Source organism: Marmota monax, unplaced genomic scaffold (genome assembly GCF_021218885.2).
Source record: "Marmota monax isolate L192 unplaced genomic scaffold, Marmota_monax_Labrador192_F-V1.1 WCK01_AAM20220418_F8-fsc00125, whole genome shotgun sequence".
In the NCBI taxonomy this organism is placed as follows: domain Eukaryota; kingdom Metazoa; phylum Chordata; class Mammalia; order Rodentia; family Sciuridae; genus Marmota; species Marmota monax.
The window spans coordinates 7,161,215-7,174,622 of record NW_026695235.1 but is presented as its reverse complement, the minus strand read 5'-3'; the positions used below and the strand labels follow the sequence as shown (position 1 = coordinate 7,174,622).

The 13,408-nt window shown below is 46.7% G+C and overlaps 1 protein-coding gene across 1 annotated transcript in view; it reads left to right on the top strand.

Moving 5' to 3' along the window:
- The window catches only part of Kcnj6 (potassium inwardly rectifying channel subfamily J member 6), a 248,506-nt gene extending 235,788 nt beyond the window's left edge, over positions 1 to 12,718 (top strand). The window contains exon 4 of the mRNA XM_046439249.2: positions 10,092 to 12,718. Within this exon, the coding sequence (XP_046295205.2) occupies positions 10,092 to 10,417 (326 nt within the window). The 3' untranslated portion in view covers positions 10,418 to 12,718. The remainder of the gene's footprint in view (positions 1 to 10,091) is intronic.
- Positions 12,719 to 13,408: the final 690 nt, after the last annotated feature.

Sequence of the window (13,408 nt, the reverse complement as noted above, 5' to 3'; positions counted from 1 at the left end):
GATGACAAAAGCAAAGGAAATACAAACAGAAATGAATCCACCCAACGAGTTACACCCTGGATAACGTGACTGCACATTAAAAAAAGAAGAAGAGCAAGTTCAAGAGACTGTTTTTAATTAGTTCTTTTTTTTTTTTTTTTAGAGAGAGAGAGAGAGAAGAGAGAGAATTTTAATATTTATTTTTCAGTTTTTGGCGGACACAACATCATTGTTTGTATGTGGTGCTGAGGATCGAACCCGGGCCGCTGGCATGCCAGGCGAGCGCGCTACCTAATTAGTTCTTTTCAGTTATACACAACAGTAGAATGTATTTTGGCAGGTTATACACACATAGAGTATGACTTATTCTATTTAGGATCCCATTCTTGCGGCTGCACATGCTGTGGGCTATTCTGGTCATGTACACAAATCAATGCTAGGAAAGTGATGACCAACTAATTCCACTGTCTTTCCTATTGCTGTCCCCCCTCCCTTCCCTTCATTTCATTTTGTCTAATCCAATGGATTTCTATTATTCCTCTCCCCAACCTCCCTTGTTTTGAGTTATCATCCACAAATCAGACAGAACATGTGGCCTTTGGTTTGGAGGGATATTTGGTTTATTTCACTTAGCATGATGTTCTCCAGTTCCATCCATTTACCAGCAAAGCCATCATTTCATTCTTCTTTATGGCTGAGTAATATTTATATATATATAATCTCACATTCTCTTTATCCATTCATCCATTGAAGGACACTGAGGTTGTCTCCATAGCTTGGCTATTGTGAGTTGAGCTGCTATAAACATGAATTTCGCTTCATCACTGTAGTATGCTGATTTTAAGTCCTTTGGGTATATACCAAAGAGTGGGATAACTGGGTTAAATGGTGGTTCCATTCCAAGTTTTCTGACGAATCTCCATATTACTTTCCAAAGTGGTTGCATCAATTTGCAATCCCGCCAGCAATGTATGAGTGTTCCCTTTTCCCCCACATCCTCACCAACACTTATTATTAGTAGTATTCTGTATAACTGCTATTCTGATTGGAGTGAGATGGAACCTCAGTGTAGTTTTGATTTGCATTTCTCTAATTGCTAGAGATGTTGAACACTTTTGTGTGTGTGTGTGTGTGTGTGTGTGGTGCTGGGGATTGAACCGGGGGCCTTGTGCATTCAAGGCAAGCCCTCTACCAGCTGAGCTATATCCCCAGCCCTCCACATATTGTTAGACCATTTGTTTCTTCTTCTGTGAAGTGCTTCCTCAGTTCCTCTGTCCATTTATTGCTGGTATTTACTGTTCGGGTGGTAAATTTTAGAGTTCTTTGTATAGCCTGGAAATCCATGCCTTAGCTGAGGTACTGGTGGTGAAGATTTTCTCCCCATCTGTAGGATCTATTAAGAGTCTTTTTAAAAAGGTGTTTTGGTGGCATAACCTCAATGGGAATATTCAAAGGTTAAAAAGTATTTTCAATTTTATCTCCTAGGTCTTGTTAGTGTCAACAACAACAACAAAAATTACGATCACTCAATGAATTAACCACAGGCTGTCTATTCACCTGGCACAGGTTGTTGGCTACCATCATTTCCTTCCAGGGGAAACCCAAAGGACCCGAAGGAGAGTGAGTTGTAGAGAGAAAAGGAAGAAGTCTTGAAGAGCCCTGGAGTGGCCCAGGTCCTGCTGGGTGGGACTCGGGGAGCAGGGAAGTTCTGATTGGCTCTTGAGGGCACATGACAGTCTCTGATTGGTGCACCATCAACTGGCCCCAACCGGGGATTAGACAAAATGAAAAAGGTTCCCGTGGATTTTCTTGTTTCAACTGAAATAATGTTGGTCCTTGCCTTTGAGGTCTGAGTCTGTGTAAGGGCTCCTCAGAAGGACGGCTGGTGTGGCGATTCCTAAACTGCTCTTTGTGTTGGTCAGATGGAACCAGTGGTAAAGTATGGCTTGTGGGGGCTTGAGGTCCTGCCTTTGGGGAAGAGAGAGAGACAGAGGGGAGAGAGATGGCTTGGGAAGGGGATCTGCTCCTGGTGAGGGCTCTCCCCCCAGCTGGCTGGTCCTCACACGGCCTTTTCTGGGGTGCCTGGGCAGGGAGGGGAGAGCCCGCGCTACCTCTTCCTCTTAGGAAGACGTCAGTCTTTCAGGATCAGGGCCCTGCCTTTAGAACCCACTTAGTCTTCATCACCTCCCTAAGAGGAAATCTCCAGGGACTCAGAGCTTCAAGATATGAATTTGGGGGGCACACCATTCAGTCTATAGCCTGTGTGACCCAGGAAAGTTACTTAACCTCTCTTTACTTTGGAAAAGCAAATCACCTGTACAGAGAGATTGCAGCAGCATCTGCCCCCAGAGGGCCGTTGTGAGGATGGGGTGGTGGACAGGAAGCATCCAGTGCCTGGCACTCGGGGAACAGCACCCGGTGCTTCCTTCAGTCCTTCATCTATAAGTGCATCCGTTACTTTGGTAAGAGCAGGGTTAGGAGTATCATGGAGAGCATCTCTTTTTTTTCAGCCATTTTTAAAAATGCACATTTTGATTTGCTGCTGCAGACTGAAAGTGCACCTCACCGGCCTCCAATTTGGGTGACAGGAGACACAGGACTGTGGATGGGAGGCATTTCTAAGCATAAAGCATTGCTCGTTGCTATTTAAATGACGCACGAGATTCCCTGACCTGCCGCTTTGGACGCCAGGCTGGGCAAATCGCCAGGATCATTCTTCCCCATTGGGTGACTCGGTGCTAGGACTGATAAACAGAGTGCTCAGCGCTTTACAACCGGGCTCACTCGGGCCCTTCTTACGAAGAACGGGCACAAGGGTCAACCAGCAGGAAAATGTCACATCACGTAGCCTGGTATTTGAAATAAAATGGCCAAGCATCTATAATCAATTCTGGTTTTTTGGGTTTTTTTTTTTATATTAACAACATAGCCTTATTCTGCAGCATTCATAAGTGGGGAGGGTGGATCTCTCCATCTTGTTTCCCCGCCGTCTTGCTCGCCAGCAGCTTGGATGTTTGCTCTCTACTGATTGTACCTGTGGCTTACCCAGGGCTCTCTGAGGACAGCTCTCGTCTGTGTGGAGTCCGCGCATCACTAAAATCCAAAGCAGAACTTGGCCTGTCCATCCCCGTCTTGCAGGGCCTGCCTCCCTGTTTGCTCAGTGCTCCTTACAGATTCCTTAGGGGGACCTCAGTTTGTGGCCCTGGCTCCTAGGTAGGTGTTCAGTCCCTCTGTGACCAAAATACCCAACAACAACTGAGAGGAGGGGAAGTTCATTTGGCTCATGGTTCCAGAGGTTCATTCTGTGGTCAGCCAAGTCCACTGCATGGGCCCAAGGTGATGAGGAGCGTCATGGCCAAAGGGCCCCTTGGAGGAGAGCTGGTCAGCTCGAAACAGGATCAGGAAGCAGAGAGAGGGAAGGGGGGGGCCACAGGGAAGATGCACCCTTCCAGGGCTCACCCCCGGTGCCCCACCTCCTCCAGCTACACCCCACCTGCCCACAGTCACCACCCAGTCCACTCAAACTAGGATGGGCTGGTCAGGTTCCAGCTCTCTCAGTCCAGTCACATCACCTTGGAACATTCCTGCATTAACACAGGAGCTTTGGGGGACACCTGTATCCAAAGCATAAGGAGGGGCCTTGCAATCACCACCAATAACAGGTCTCCCTCCCTCCACCTCCACCCTATCCTTCCCACATGGTCTTCCCAAGGAATGAGTGCCCACCAAAAGATGGATGGTTTCCACACCCTACCCTGCAAGTTAAACTCTGAGAATATCAACTAGGAACCAAACAGAGAGGGTCCTGGTGGAGAAATGTGAGTGGGCATCATCTAATCCATCTACCTGTTTGCCAAATAGAGCAAACAGGCAGGGAGAAGGTGAGCTCACTCTGTCTTCCAGAGCAGGGCACCATCTTCTCCTGCCTTTGGTCATCAGCAACTCCAAGTTCTCAAACCTTTGAACTTCAGGGCTTCTACAAACAGCAGCTCCTCCCACAGGTAAAAGAACATTTAGCCATTCAGAGCCCATGGAATCAACCACAGGGCCCTTGCACAAATGATCAGAGGCAAGCTAATGTTCCAATGAGAATGGAATTTGGTGATTTTTTTTAAACAGTATGTGATAAATACAAAATGATCACATCACAGGTTAGGTTACAAGCATAATGATGAAACACTTGAAATTTGACCACTTATTTTAAGAGCTAGAACATCACACTACCGACTTTTCCTTCTGTGGGCCCCTCTCTATTGTTCATTTCCTATTTTACTAATTTATATACTGACCTTTACTCCCTATTTCCCAGGGATTCATTCTGTTGTTTATTCTTCTGATTTCTTAAATTGAACATCCTGCATATCAGTTTTCAGATTTCCTCCTTTCCTGATATTATCATTTAGGTTGATAAGTTTGTCTTCCTGACCTATAACCCACAGTTTGACATTTAGAATTTCAACACTATTCAGTTCTAAGTGTTACTGAATTTCCTTTACTGCTTCTTCGGTTGTCTGGAAGCGTGACTATGTCATGAAATGCCAGGTCATTGCTTCTGTTCATCTGATTGTTTTCTGTCCTTCACGCACAGAGCTCAGGATTGGAGGAGTTCCTGATGGGACTCCTCCAGTCCTCTGCTCGGTGGGGTTTCCCACCCTTTTCAGGCCCTGGCCCTCTCTTCTCAGCCTCCTTCCTACAAAGACAAGGTTTCTCAGCATTTTTGCCATCTGAGCTGCTGTGTGCTCTCAGGCAACTGGGGTCACTGTTGGGCAGGAGGAGCCCGTAGCCACAGGATCCCTTTGCCAGGACTCCTGTCAGCCACCGTCCCCGGGCACTCAGCGCCTCTGCAGAGCAACTGGTTACAGGCCACACTCGGGCCGGGCTGGAGCCTCATGCTTGGCAGAGGGAGCCCCACCCATTCCCTGGCTCCAGAGCACCTGCTCCTGGCTCTGCCCAGGGAGAGGGGGCCTCCTGAGAGACTCTGCCATCAGCACTCGCTGGCACTGGGGCCACTGGAAAGCCAGAGGAGACTGAGGAAGCGGGACAAGGAATTCCCCTGGACAGCTCAGTCTTCAGGTCTCGCTCCTAGCCCCTCCTCCGGCCACTCTGGACTTTCCAGCCTCTGGGGCACCTGCTCTCTGTACTGTGCAGCAGTCTCGGTTGTGATGAGTGGGGAAGGAGCACGGGGTGTCCCCCCTCTTCCCCAGCTCCAGGAGTCCTGGCTCCTACTTTCCGCCAACTCAGGTGTGATTCAAGCTGTGGTTTTGGAGGTTTCCAGCATCTCGGATTCTAGCTGAGGGTCCTTCCTGTGTAGTCTGACCTAAGTCAGAGGCAGAAGTCTGCTCTTTCCTAAGGCATCCTTTCGTTCAGTAATGCAGCTCCATTGTCACCAGGGAGCGACAGCAAGCCGTCCCTGGGCACCTCCTGAGTCATGGTTTCCTCTTAGCGTCAAGTACCTGCGTGGAGTGGGAGCCTCCTTTGTTGAAGCGTCAGCCAAAGCCAGGGACACGGGCGACGTGTGAATCCGATGCGTTCATTAGCGTGGCTCAGCCTTTCACGTGGACACCAGTTTCAAGACATGCTGCGGCACCCCAGAAACAGACACAAGTTTATTTGTCAACCAAGTTCGTTAATAAAAGGAAAGCAAAACAAAACAAGAGGCCAGACAGCCAGCATGGCACAGGGTGTGACCAGAACTAGGAGACTGAGAGCGGCCCCCCACCATTCACTCTTCACCAATGAGGCCTCGTTTTCCAGAGTTCCTCGCCCACCGGCCAGGCTCCTCAGGATCACCTCCCCATGACCTGCAGAGCAGGTACGGACACGGACACCATTCGGCAGCTCCACCTCCTCTGAGACTAGCCAAGTTGATTTCACTCTGTCACTTTTTCAAATTCAGTGGGCGGGGGGGGGGGGGCACTGAACTGGGACCAAGGTCAATATGTGAAAAAGACTCTATTTCTAAAGGAAAGAAAAAATACCAACTTACCTGAGGAAAGCTTTTTGATATCTTACTGATAGACAAGCACATTAATGTGCTTTCTATGTCACTTTTAAAATGAATTCAGATGCCAACGATGAATAAAAACTGTAAAAGCATGCAAGAGCATGGGCTTAAATCTTCTTTTTAATACACAAATTAAATACTCCTATTAAAATGGCATTAGAAAGAGGTGTTTTGCTCTTCCCACAGACCTCGGTAAGTCTATTTGTTGGTTAGAGCTGCCGTAATGTTTCACGGATTTGATGGCTTAGACGTCACAAATTTATTTTTTCACAATTCTGAACTCCAGAAGTGTGAGAGCAAGCTGTCAGAGGATTGGCTCCTTCTGAGGACTCTCCCTGGCCTGCAGATGGTGACTTCTGCCTGTCCTCACGTGGTCATCCCTCTGCATAGTTTGTGTCCTCATCTCCTCTTCTTATAAGGACATGGTCACATTGGTTAAGGCCCACCCAGATGACCTTATTTTAACTTTATTACCTCTTTTAAAGATCTCATCTCAAAATGCATCATTGTGAAATACTGGGGGTTAGGATCTCAACCTGTGGGTTTGAAGGAACACAATTCAGCCATCTCAGTACACTTGGGCCCATAATAGCACAGTTTTCACAAAGTTACTCAATACTATCAACATTGCCCTCAAGAAATAGCCATGCCACATACTTTTGAATCACATCATTTTATTTATTGAATTAACTATAGTATATCTACATAATGGAATAACAAAAATGGCATCAAAATGAAATAACCATAAAATTACACTAGAGAAAAACATATTTATGTAGTTACCTTTACCAGACCTTCCTTTTTTGTTTCTTGGTGAGATCTGAGTTATTGTCTAGTATCCCTTCATCTCGCAGAAGGACTTCATATATTATTCTTGTAGTGCAGTATGGCTAGCGGGCTAGGCACAAATTCTCTCCATTATTGTTTGTGGAGAGAGTTAATTTCTCCATCATTGGTGAAGAATAATTTTGCTGGATATTAAGTTTTTGGTTGACAGTCTTTTTCTTTGTGTTTGCTTTGAAAAATATCTTCCCACTGCCTTCTCACTTCCACAGTGTTTTATGAGAAATCGGCTGTTAGGATTATCAAGGATCACTTCTATGTGATGAGTTACTTATCTCTTTCTGATTTCAGGATGCCCTCTTTATGATTATGCTTCAACAGTTTAATTAAGATGTGCTAGGTACGAATATCTTTGAGTCTTATTTAGAGTTTGTTTAGCTTCTTGGATCTGGTTTTCAACCATTACATCTTCAATTATTTCTTCCTCTCCTTTCTCTCTATATTCTTCTTCTGAGACTCCCATTATGCATATGTTGGTATCTCAGTCTCTGAGACTATGCTCATGTTTCTTCATTCTTTTTTATTTATTTTCCTCGATAATCTTCATTACGCTCACTGATCTTTAAGCTAACTAATTCCTTCTTCTGACAACTCAAATATGCTGTCCCTCCAGTGAAGCTTTCTTTCATATATTGTACTTTTCATCTGAGAATCAATTTTGGTATTTTACATATAATTTGTGTTTATTTACAGATATTCTCTACTTGGTGAGACATCATTCTCCTAATTCCCTTCATTTAAAAAAAAAAAGAAAAACATGACTTACTTTAGTCCTTTGGATATGTTTTAAATAGTTCATTTAAAGTTTTTGTCTAATGACTCCAGTGTCTGGACTTTCTCAGGGAAAGTTTTCCTTGACTACTTTCTTTCTATGTATGGGGCATACTTTCTTCTTTCTTTGCATTCATAAGTTTTTGTGGAAAATAATATAATGTATCAACCCTAAGAATAAAAATTCCCCTTCCTCTCAAGATTTCTGTTGTTGTTACTATGTGTATTTTTTAGTGACTTTTCAGAGAAAATTCTATAAGTTTTGTACTCTTTTGTGTTTGATTACTAAGGTCTCTACTCAGTTAACTTAGTGGCCAGCTAATGATTAGACAAAAATTTCCTTAAAATCCTGTAACAAATAAGTCCCTCAGTCTTTGTCAAAAGGCTCTGCATGCATAATAGGCCTACCTGAAACACTCAGGCAGGCACTTTACAACTCTTGCTTGCACAAGCCTCAAGGTCAACTAGAGGTGAGCTCAGGGCTTTCTCAGGTCTTTCTCAGACATGTTCACAGTCCCACACTCACATGTGTTAACATGAGTTAACTTACAGAACTCTAATTTATTTTGTCAATTTTTGCCAGTGTTCTCATCTCCTTTATGAAGAAATGAGATTTCCAAAGTTTTCATTTCACATTTCTAATAGCATCCTCTTGACTGTATCCTATGTAGCTCCTTCATACTCATTGCCAAAGTTCTAATTCTCTCTTCAGCCAATTCCAACTACTGTAAAACTCCATTTAGACTTTAATTTGAATATTTGTATTTATTTCCAGTTCTGTTTGGTTATTTATGCAGCCAGAAATTAAAGTCTGGGTAGATTATATTTGATATTATGTTATGTGATTGCCAGAAACAATCAGCAGTAATTGTTTAATATTGTGTCTGTCTGGGAAAGCAACAGGATAGTCAGAATATGAGAGGAAAATCTGCAGAAAGATGGTCATGGGGGCTTTGAAGCACTCTGACATATTCCTGAAGTCCCTGAGCATGTGTAGAGCTGTAAGCACACACTTCCATTATGAAAATAAAGTTGTTTAGCATCCTTTCCCCTGGTTTCCCATTCGTGCCTCATGCTGAGCCCACATATCTCTACCATCCCGCCTGCCCCCACCACCTCCAACACAGATAGAGGAACTCAAAAACCATTTGAGAAACAACAGCAAGGCAGTGTTGATCTGCTCTTCTCTGTACATAGGAGCCCCCGCAGGGCTCATTTTACAGGTGGTGTTTTGTGGGGTTGACCAGTGGAAAAGGGCAGGAAGAGGGCTGGAGTCGGGGCTGGTGCTGCTGGGCCCTCACGGTTGCAGCTGAGTCAAACCCGTAAATCCCAGTTTCTTCTTCTAGACACAAGAAGCAAGTGCAATGCCTCAGGAGTATTTTGTGGCCCTGACTCTTCTGCATAAATCTCACTCGTCTCCATTTCCCCTACCCCACCACAAGGCAGTAGCTTAATACGTGTTACTGGCTGTCCTGACAAATGACATACTGACTAGCTGACCAGCCGCTGTCCTGAATGAACTCAGGTCCACAGCAAGACTATCATCAGTCTTTGGTTGTGTTGCTTTGTAGGTCCCTTGCTCTACTGAAAAGTTGTTGTCTTAATTATACTTTATAACTGTGTTGGTATAAAGGTGAGTATAGTAACATTTTCTTAATCCACACTTTGAAATAAATTCAAACATTTTGTGAGCCCTTTATAGCATCTGTGAGCCCAAACACTATACCTACTTGCCGAACAGAAATTTGGTCCCCAGCAAATGACCACATGAATGCTTCCATTTCCTAAGAATGTTAATGAAAGAGCTTAGGCCTGGTTTTTCCAATAAGATACACGGTTGACCTTCATTCTTTCAGGTCACATTTGAAAGCCCTTTTCCTGGGCTGTCAGTAGTTCACATGGCATTTTGTGCAAATAAGAAGAGGGGGAAGCCCTTAAATTCCTGTTGCACTATCTGAGCAGATTTCCCTGGTGGCCGAGGGAAAGTGGAAATTCAGGTGTGTACCCTTCCAGCCAAGGCCAAGGCCATGGCCTGGGTGTCATGACAGTGGGAGGGGAATCCTAGCCCCTGCCCCCAGCTCAGAGGCCACCTAAGTGTAGTTCCATGAGCCAGACTGCATTCTAGGTCTGTGACCAAAGAATTCAAGTCCCACTAGCACTGAGGCAGAGCCTCTGAAAGCATGGGTGACCAGAGTCGTGACCTCAGGACTCTCCAGGGTGGAGGGGACAAGGCAGAGTCACAGTCACATATAACCCTGTGTGCACACTCACACTGGCTTTCTCGTGGGAATGCACAGACATGCAGGCGCCTGCGGTCCCCTGAGTCCTGGAACCTCCATGGCTCTGTGTCTACAATGTGAATGATACCTCCACGGTGTTGGCCCCTTGTGCATCTCTCAGTGCACCCAAAGGCCACCCCAGGCAGCCCTGCCCGGCTCACTGAGCGTCCTGGGCCTGGGAAAGCTCACTAAAGCCTCCCTTCTTCTCTCCGCAGGGATGACGTGCCAAGCCCGAAGCTCCTACATCACCAGTGAGATCCTGTGGGGTTACCGGTTCACGCCCGTCCTGACGCTGGAGGACGGCTTCTACGAAGTTGACTACAACAGCTTCCACGAGACCTACGAGACCAGCACCCCGTCCCTTAGTGCCAAAGAGCTGGCCGAGCTGGCCAGCAGGGCAGAGATGCCCCTGAGTTGGTCTGTGTCCAGCAAACTCAACCAACATGCAGAACTGGAGACTGAGGAGGAAGAGAAAAATCAGGAAGAGCAAACAGAAAGGAATGGTGACGTGGCAAATCTAGAGAATGAGTCCAAAGTTTAGCGCCTGGCTGGGCCCCCTCCCTCCTGCCCCAGACGTGGCCTTTCCTCGTCACTCATCCTCTTTCTTTTGGTCTCTCTGGCTTTGTTCTTTATACTTAATTTTGACATCACCAGAAAACAAGTCTTCAAGGTGTAAAATCCCTACCTGCCCTCTCTCAGCTGTTCAGATTGACAAGGTAGACCAGATGGTTAAGGAGCCGTGGGCCCACATTTGTGGCCCAAGTTTGATCTCTTCTCAAAATACCCACCTCCAACTCCTAGAGATTTGAGCTGCTAACCTGCATGTGTCGAACAATACCAGATCACTCTAAAGGGAGTGTCCAAGATTTTACCTGGGATGTGACGAGCAAGGTCTCCGGTGCCTATCTACCGCGCAGTGAGTCATAGGGTACAGCCCTGAGTTTTATAGATCCCACACATTTCATCTGCTACAGGGTAAGGTGCTTGCCCGTGCGGGCACTGCAGGTATAGGACCCAGGTGAGCTAAAGACTAACCACTGTACATATATATGCCTTATGTAATTTTTTCTTTTGGCAATTAGTAATAAAGCCCAGCATGTACAAAAGTACTGTAGAACAGAACTTCTATTAAATAATGTATATAGATGTATCATTAATGTAGTTTTAGATATCTAACTTTAGAAATAAGAAGAAAAAAAGATTCCCAATGTACAGTAGGCATTTCTTTTTTGATATCTGTGTTTTCCAACTATTTTGATTTCATGAACTGCTGGCCCTTTAATGCATGGCCTTTGTTCTGGGTCCCAGACAGGCAGCCGTTAGGGTTCCTCTCTGTTCCCTTGCTGATCCTTTTGTTGAATCTAATAAGCCATAGGTTTCGGGGGCAGTTGGGAGATCCAGTAGACGGGAAGACCCACCACCAATAAGCTGATATACTGTGACATGTTTACAAAACAGGTGTCATTTCCTTCAAGAGAACAAGGGCCTCACTAACCAGCCAGGGAGAGACTCCCCGGAACGGCCCTTCTCTAGCATGTCACCAATGATGTGTTGATGCTTTTTGAGTGAGCTCTCGCCCTTTGGGATACAACTGTTTAGGGAACTTTTCTGCAAATCCAACTGATCCTCCCTGTAATCATGAGAACCACAGGAAATTAGGAGAACGTGCACTCTAGGCAAGATGGCTTGGGTCTGAAGCCACGGAACCAGGGAGGGCCATGATGGTGGCACACAGTGTCCTCGTTGAGCTCCCCTGCCAGGCGCCACCTGGCCTGGAGGAGGGCATCTTGCCTGTCCTGGGGGCTGAGCCATCCACACTTCTTGCATTGGGATTTTTTTCGTCTTCTTTTATAATTACGAAGTGACCAGTATTCAGTATTCAAAGATTAGATCAACAGTTTTAGTCACTGTCTAAGACATCTCTCTAGGGTGTGCCACTATTTTAAAAAATCAAACCCAAAGCATCTGTCAATGAAAAGAAAGCCAAAAAAACGTAGCCTTAATTCATTTTAACATGCAGAGATGAAAGAAGGAAGGAAGGATGGATGGATGGAAGGGAGGAAGGGAGGGAGGAAGGAAGGAAAAGAGGGTGGTTTTGTACTGCAAACCCAAATTTCAAAATGAAAACAATAGAGAAGGAAGAGGACTCAGACAAAACCTCAGGGGCAGGTGGAGATTTTGCACTGAAAAGATCCTTCACGTTAATTTCGCATTTACAAACTGTCTGTTCTCCAACAAGGTGGCCCGTCATGAATATTCATTGAGTGGATCCAAGTTTATTCTCAGCTCCTACAGCTGTGCTGCAGTTTGAGGCTTTGGGCTATGAGGTCAAGAAGATCAAACCGGCTGTCCCTCTGTGACCCGTGGCCTTGCCCGACTGTGGGGAACGGGCCTTTGTTCTACTTAGGGACCCTGTCTACCAGAAAGGACACCCCAGAGATAAGGGAGGCAGCCCCTCTGGTGAATGCATCAGGACAACAGCTTCTTGGCTCTGACTGCGGGGAAACCACAGCTGTCACCGCGAGCCCCTGCCAGCACCTCATCCTTGGCGTCCATTGTCTGTTGAATCCTTTATTCCTCCCACAGGGTCAAAGGAGGAGTCGGCAAGGAGGAGCCGGCCCGGGCTCTTCCTGCGCTCTCCGGAGGCTGTGGGCAGTAGGGACCTGACCTCGCTGGAGCCTTAGGATGGGCGCCCCTGGCCCTGGGCACAACCTACAGTGTCCAGGGCTTTGGGGGCAGCGCCAGTAGCACAAATCGGCCCGGGGCTGCGGCTCGGCTGCTGATCTAGCTCTTGAAGTACCTTCTTGAATCCGGAACTGAGGCTCCAAGGACAAACTCTGCAGGGGGGGGGGGGGCCTGGTCCCTTCTTGCCTGACCTTTAGCACAACGGAAGCAAGAGTGGACGCCTGGGTCTCCCGCAGGTCTGACCCCAGGGCATCCCCCGGGGGGGAAGGTCCCTCCGGTGTCCCACTGTCTTGGTGTCGGTGTCGCTGGGCACAGAACTCAACCAAATCTCGTAATTTTCATAACGTGAGCTCTGAATCTTTAGAGGAGGACGCTCCTGAAGGACTTTTGTTAGAATGTCCCTTTAAAACGCGTCTATTTTTCTACAGTTTAACAGTGTATTTTGTGTCAACTGTTAAAATTTGGAGGTGAAACAAGTTCGTTAAGTCTGAATTTTCTAAGCAGCAAGTAGTGAGTGGGGTTTTTCACGAGGACGGTTGGACCAGGGGACCCCACGGTTTCTACCCTTTGTGTTCCACAAGGCCCAGCGCTCGTCCACCGGGAGGTCCCGCCCTCCGTCCAGCAAATCGAGTGCTTTGAAATAAAGAAGGCGGTTTAAATGCACCACCGATGCCACGGCCACGGGCTCGCTCTCGCCTCGCCTCGGGTGAGAGCTGCGGTCAGGGGCAGCTGAGTCGCCTTTCCCTAAAGCGTGGTGAGGTCCGTGAGCCAGGGAGGCTGGCGGTGAAGCCTGACCTGGACCCCGTCTGGCGGAGTGAGAGGGGTGCCAGTCCCCTGGAGGTCTCAC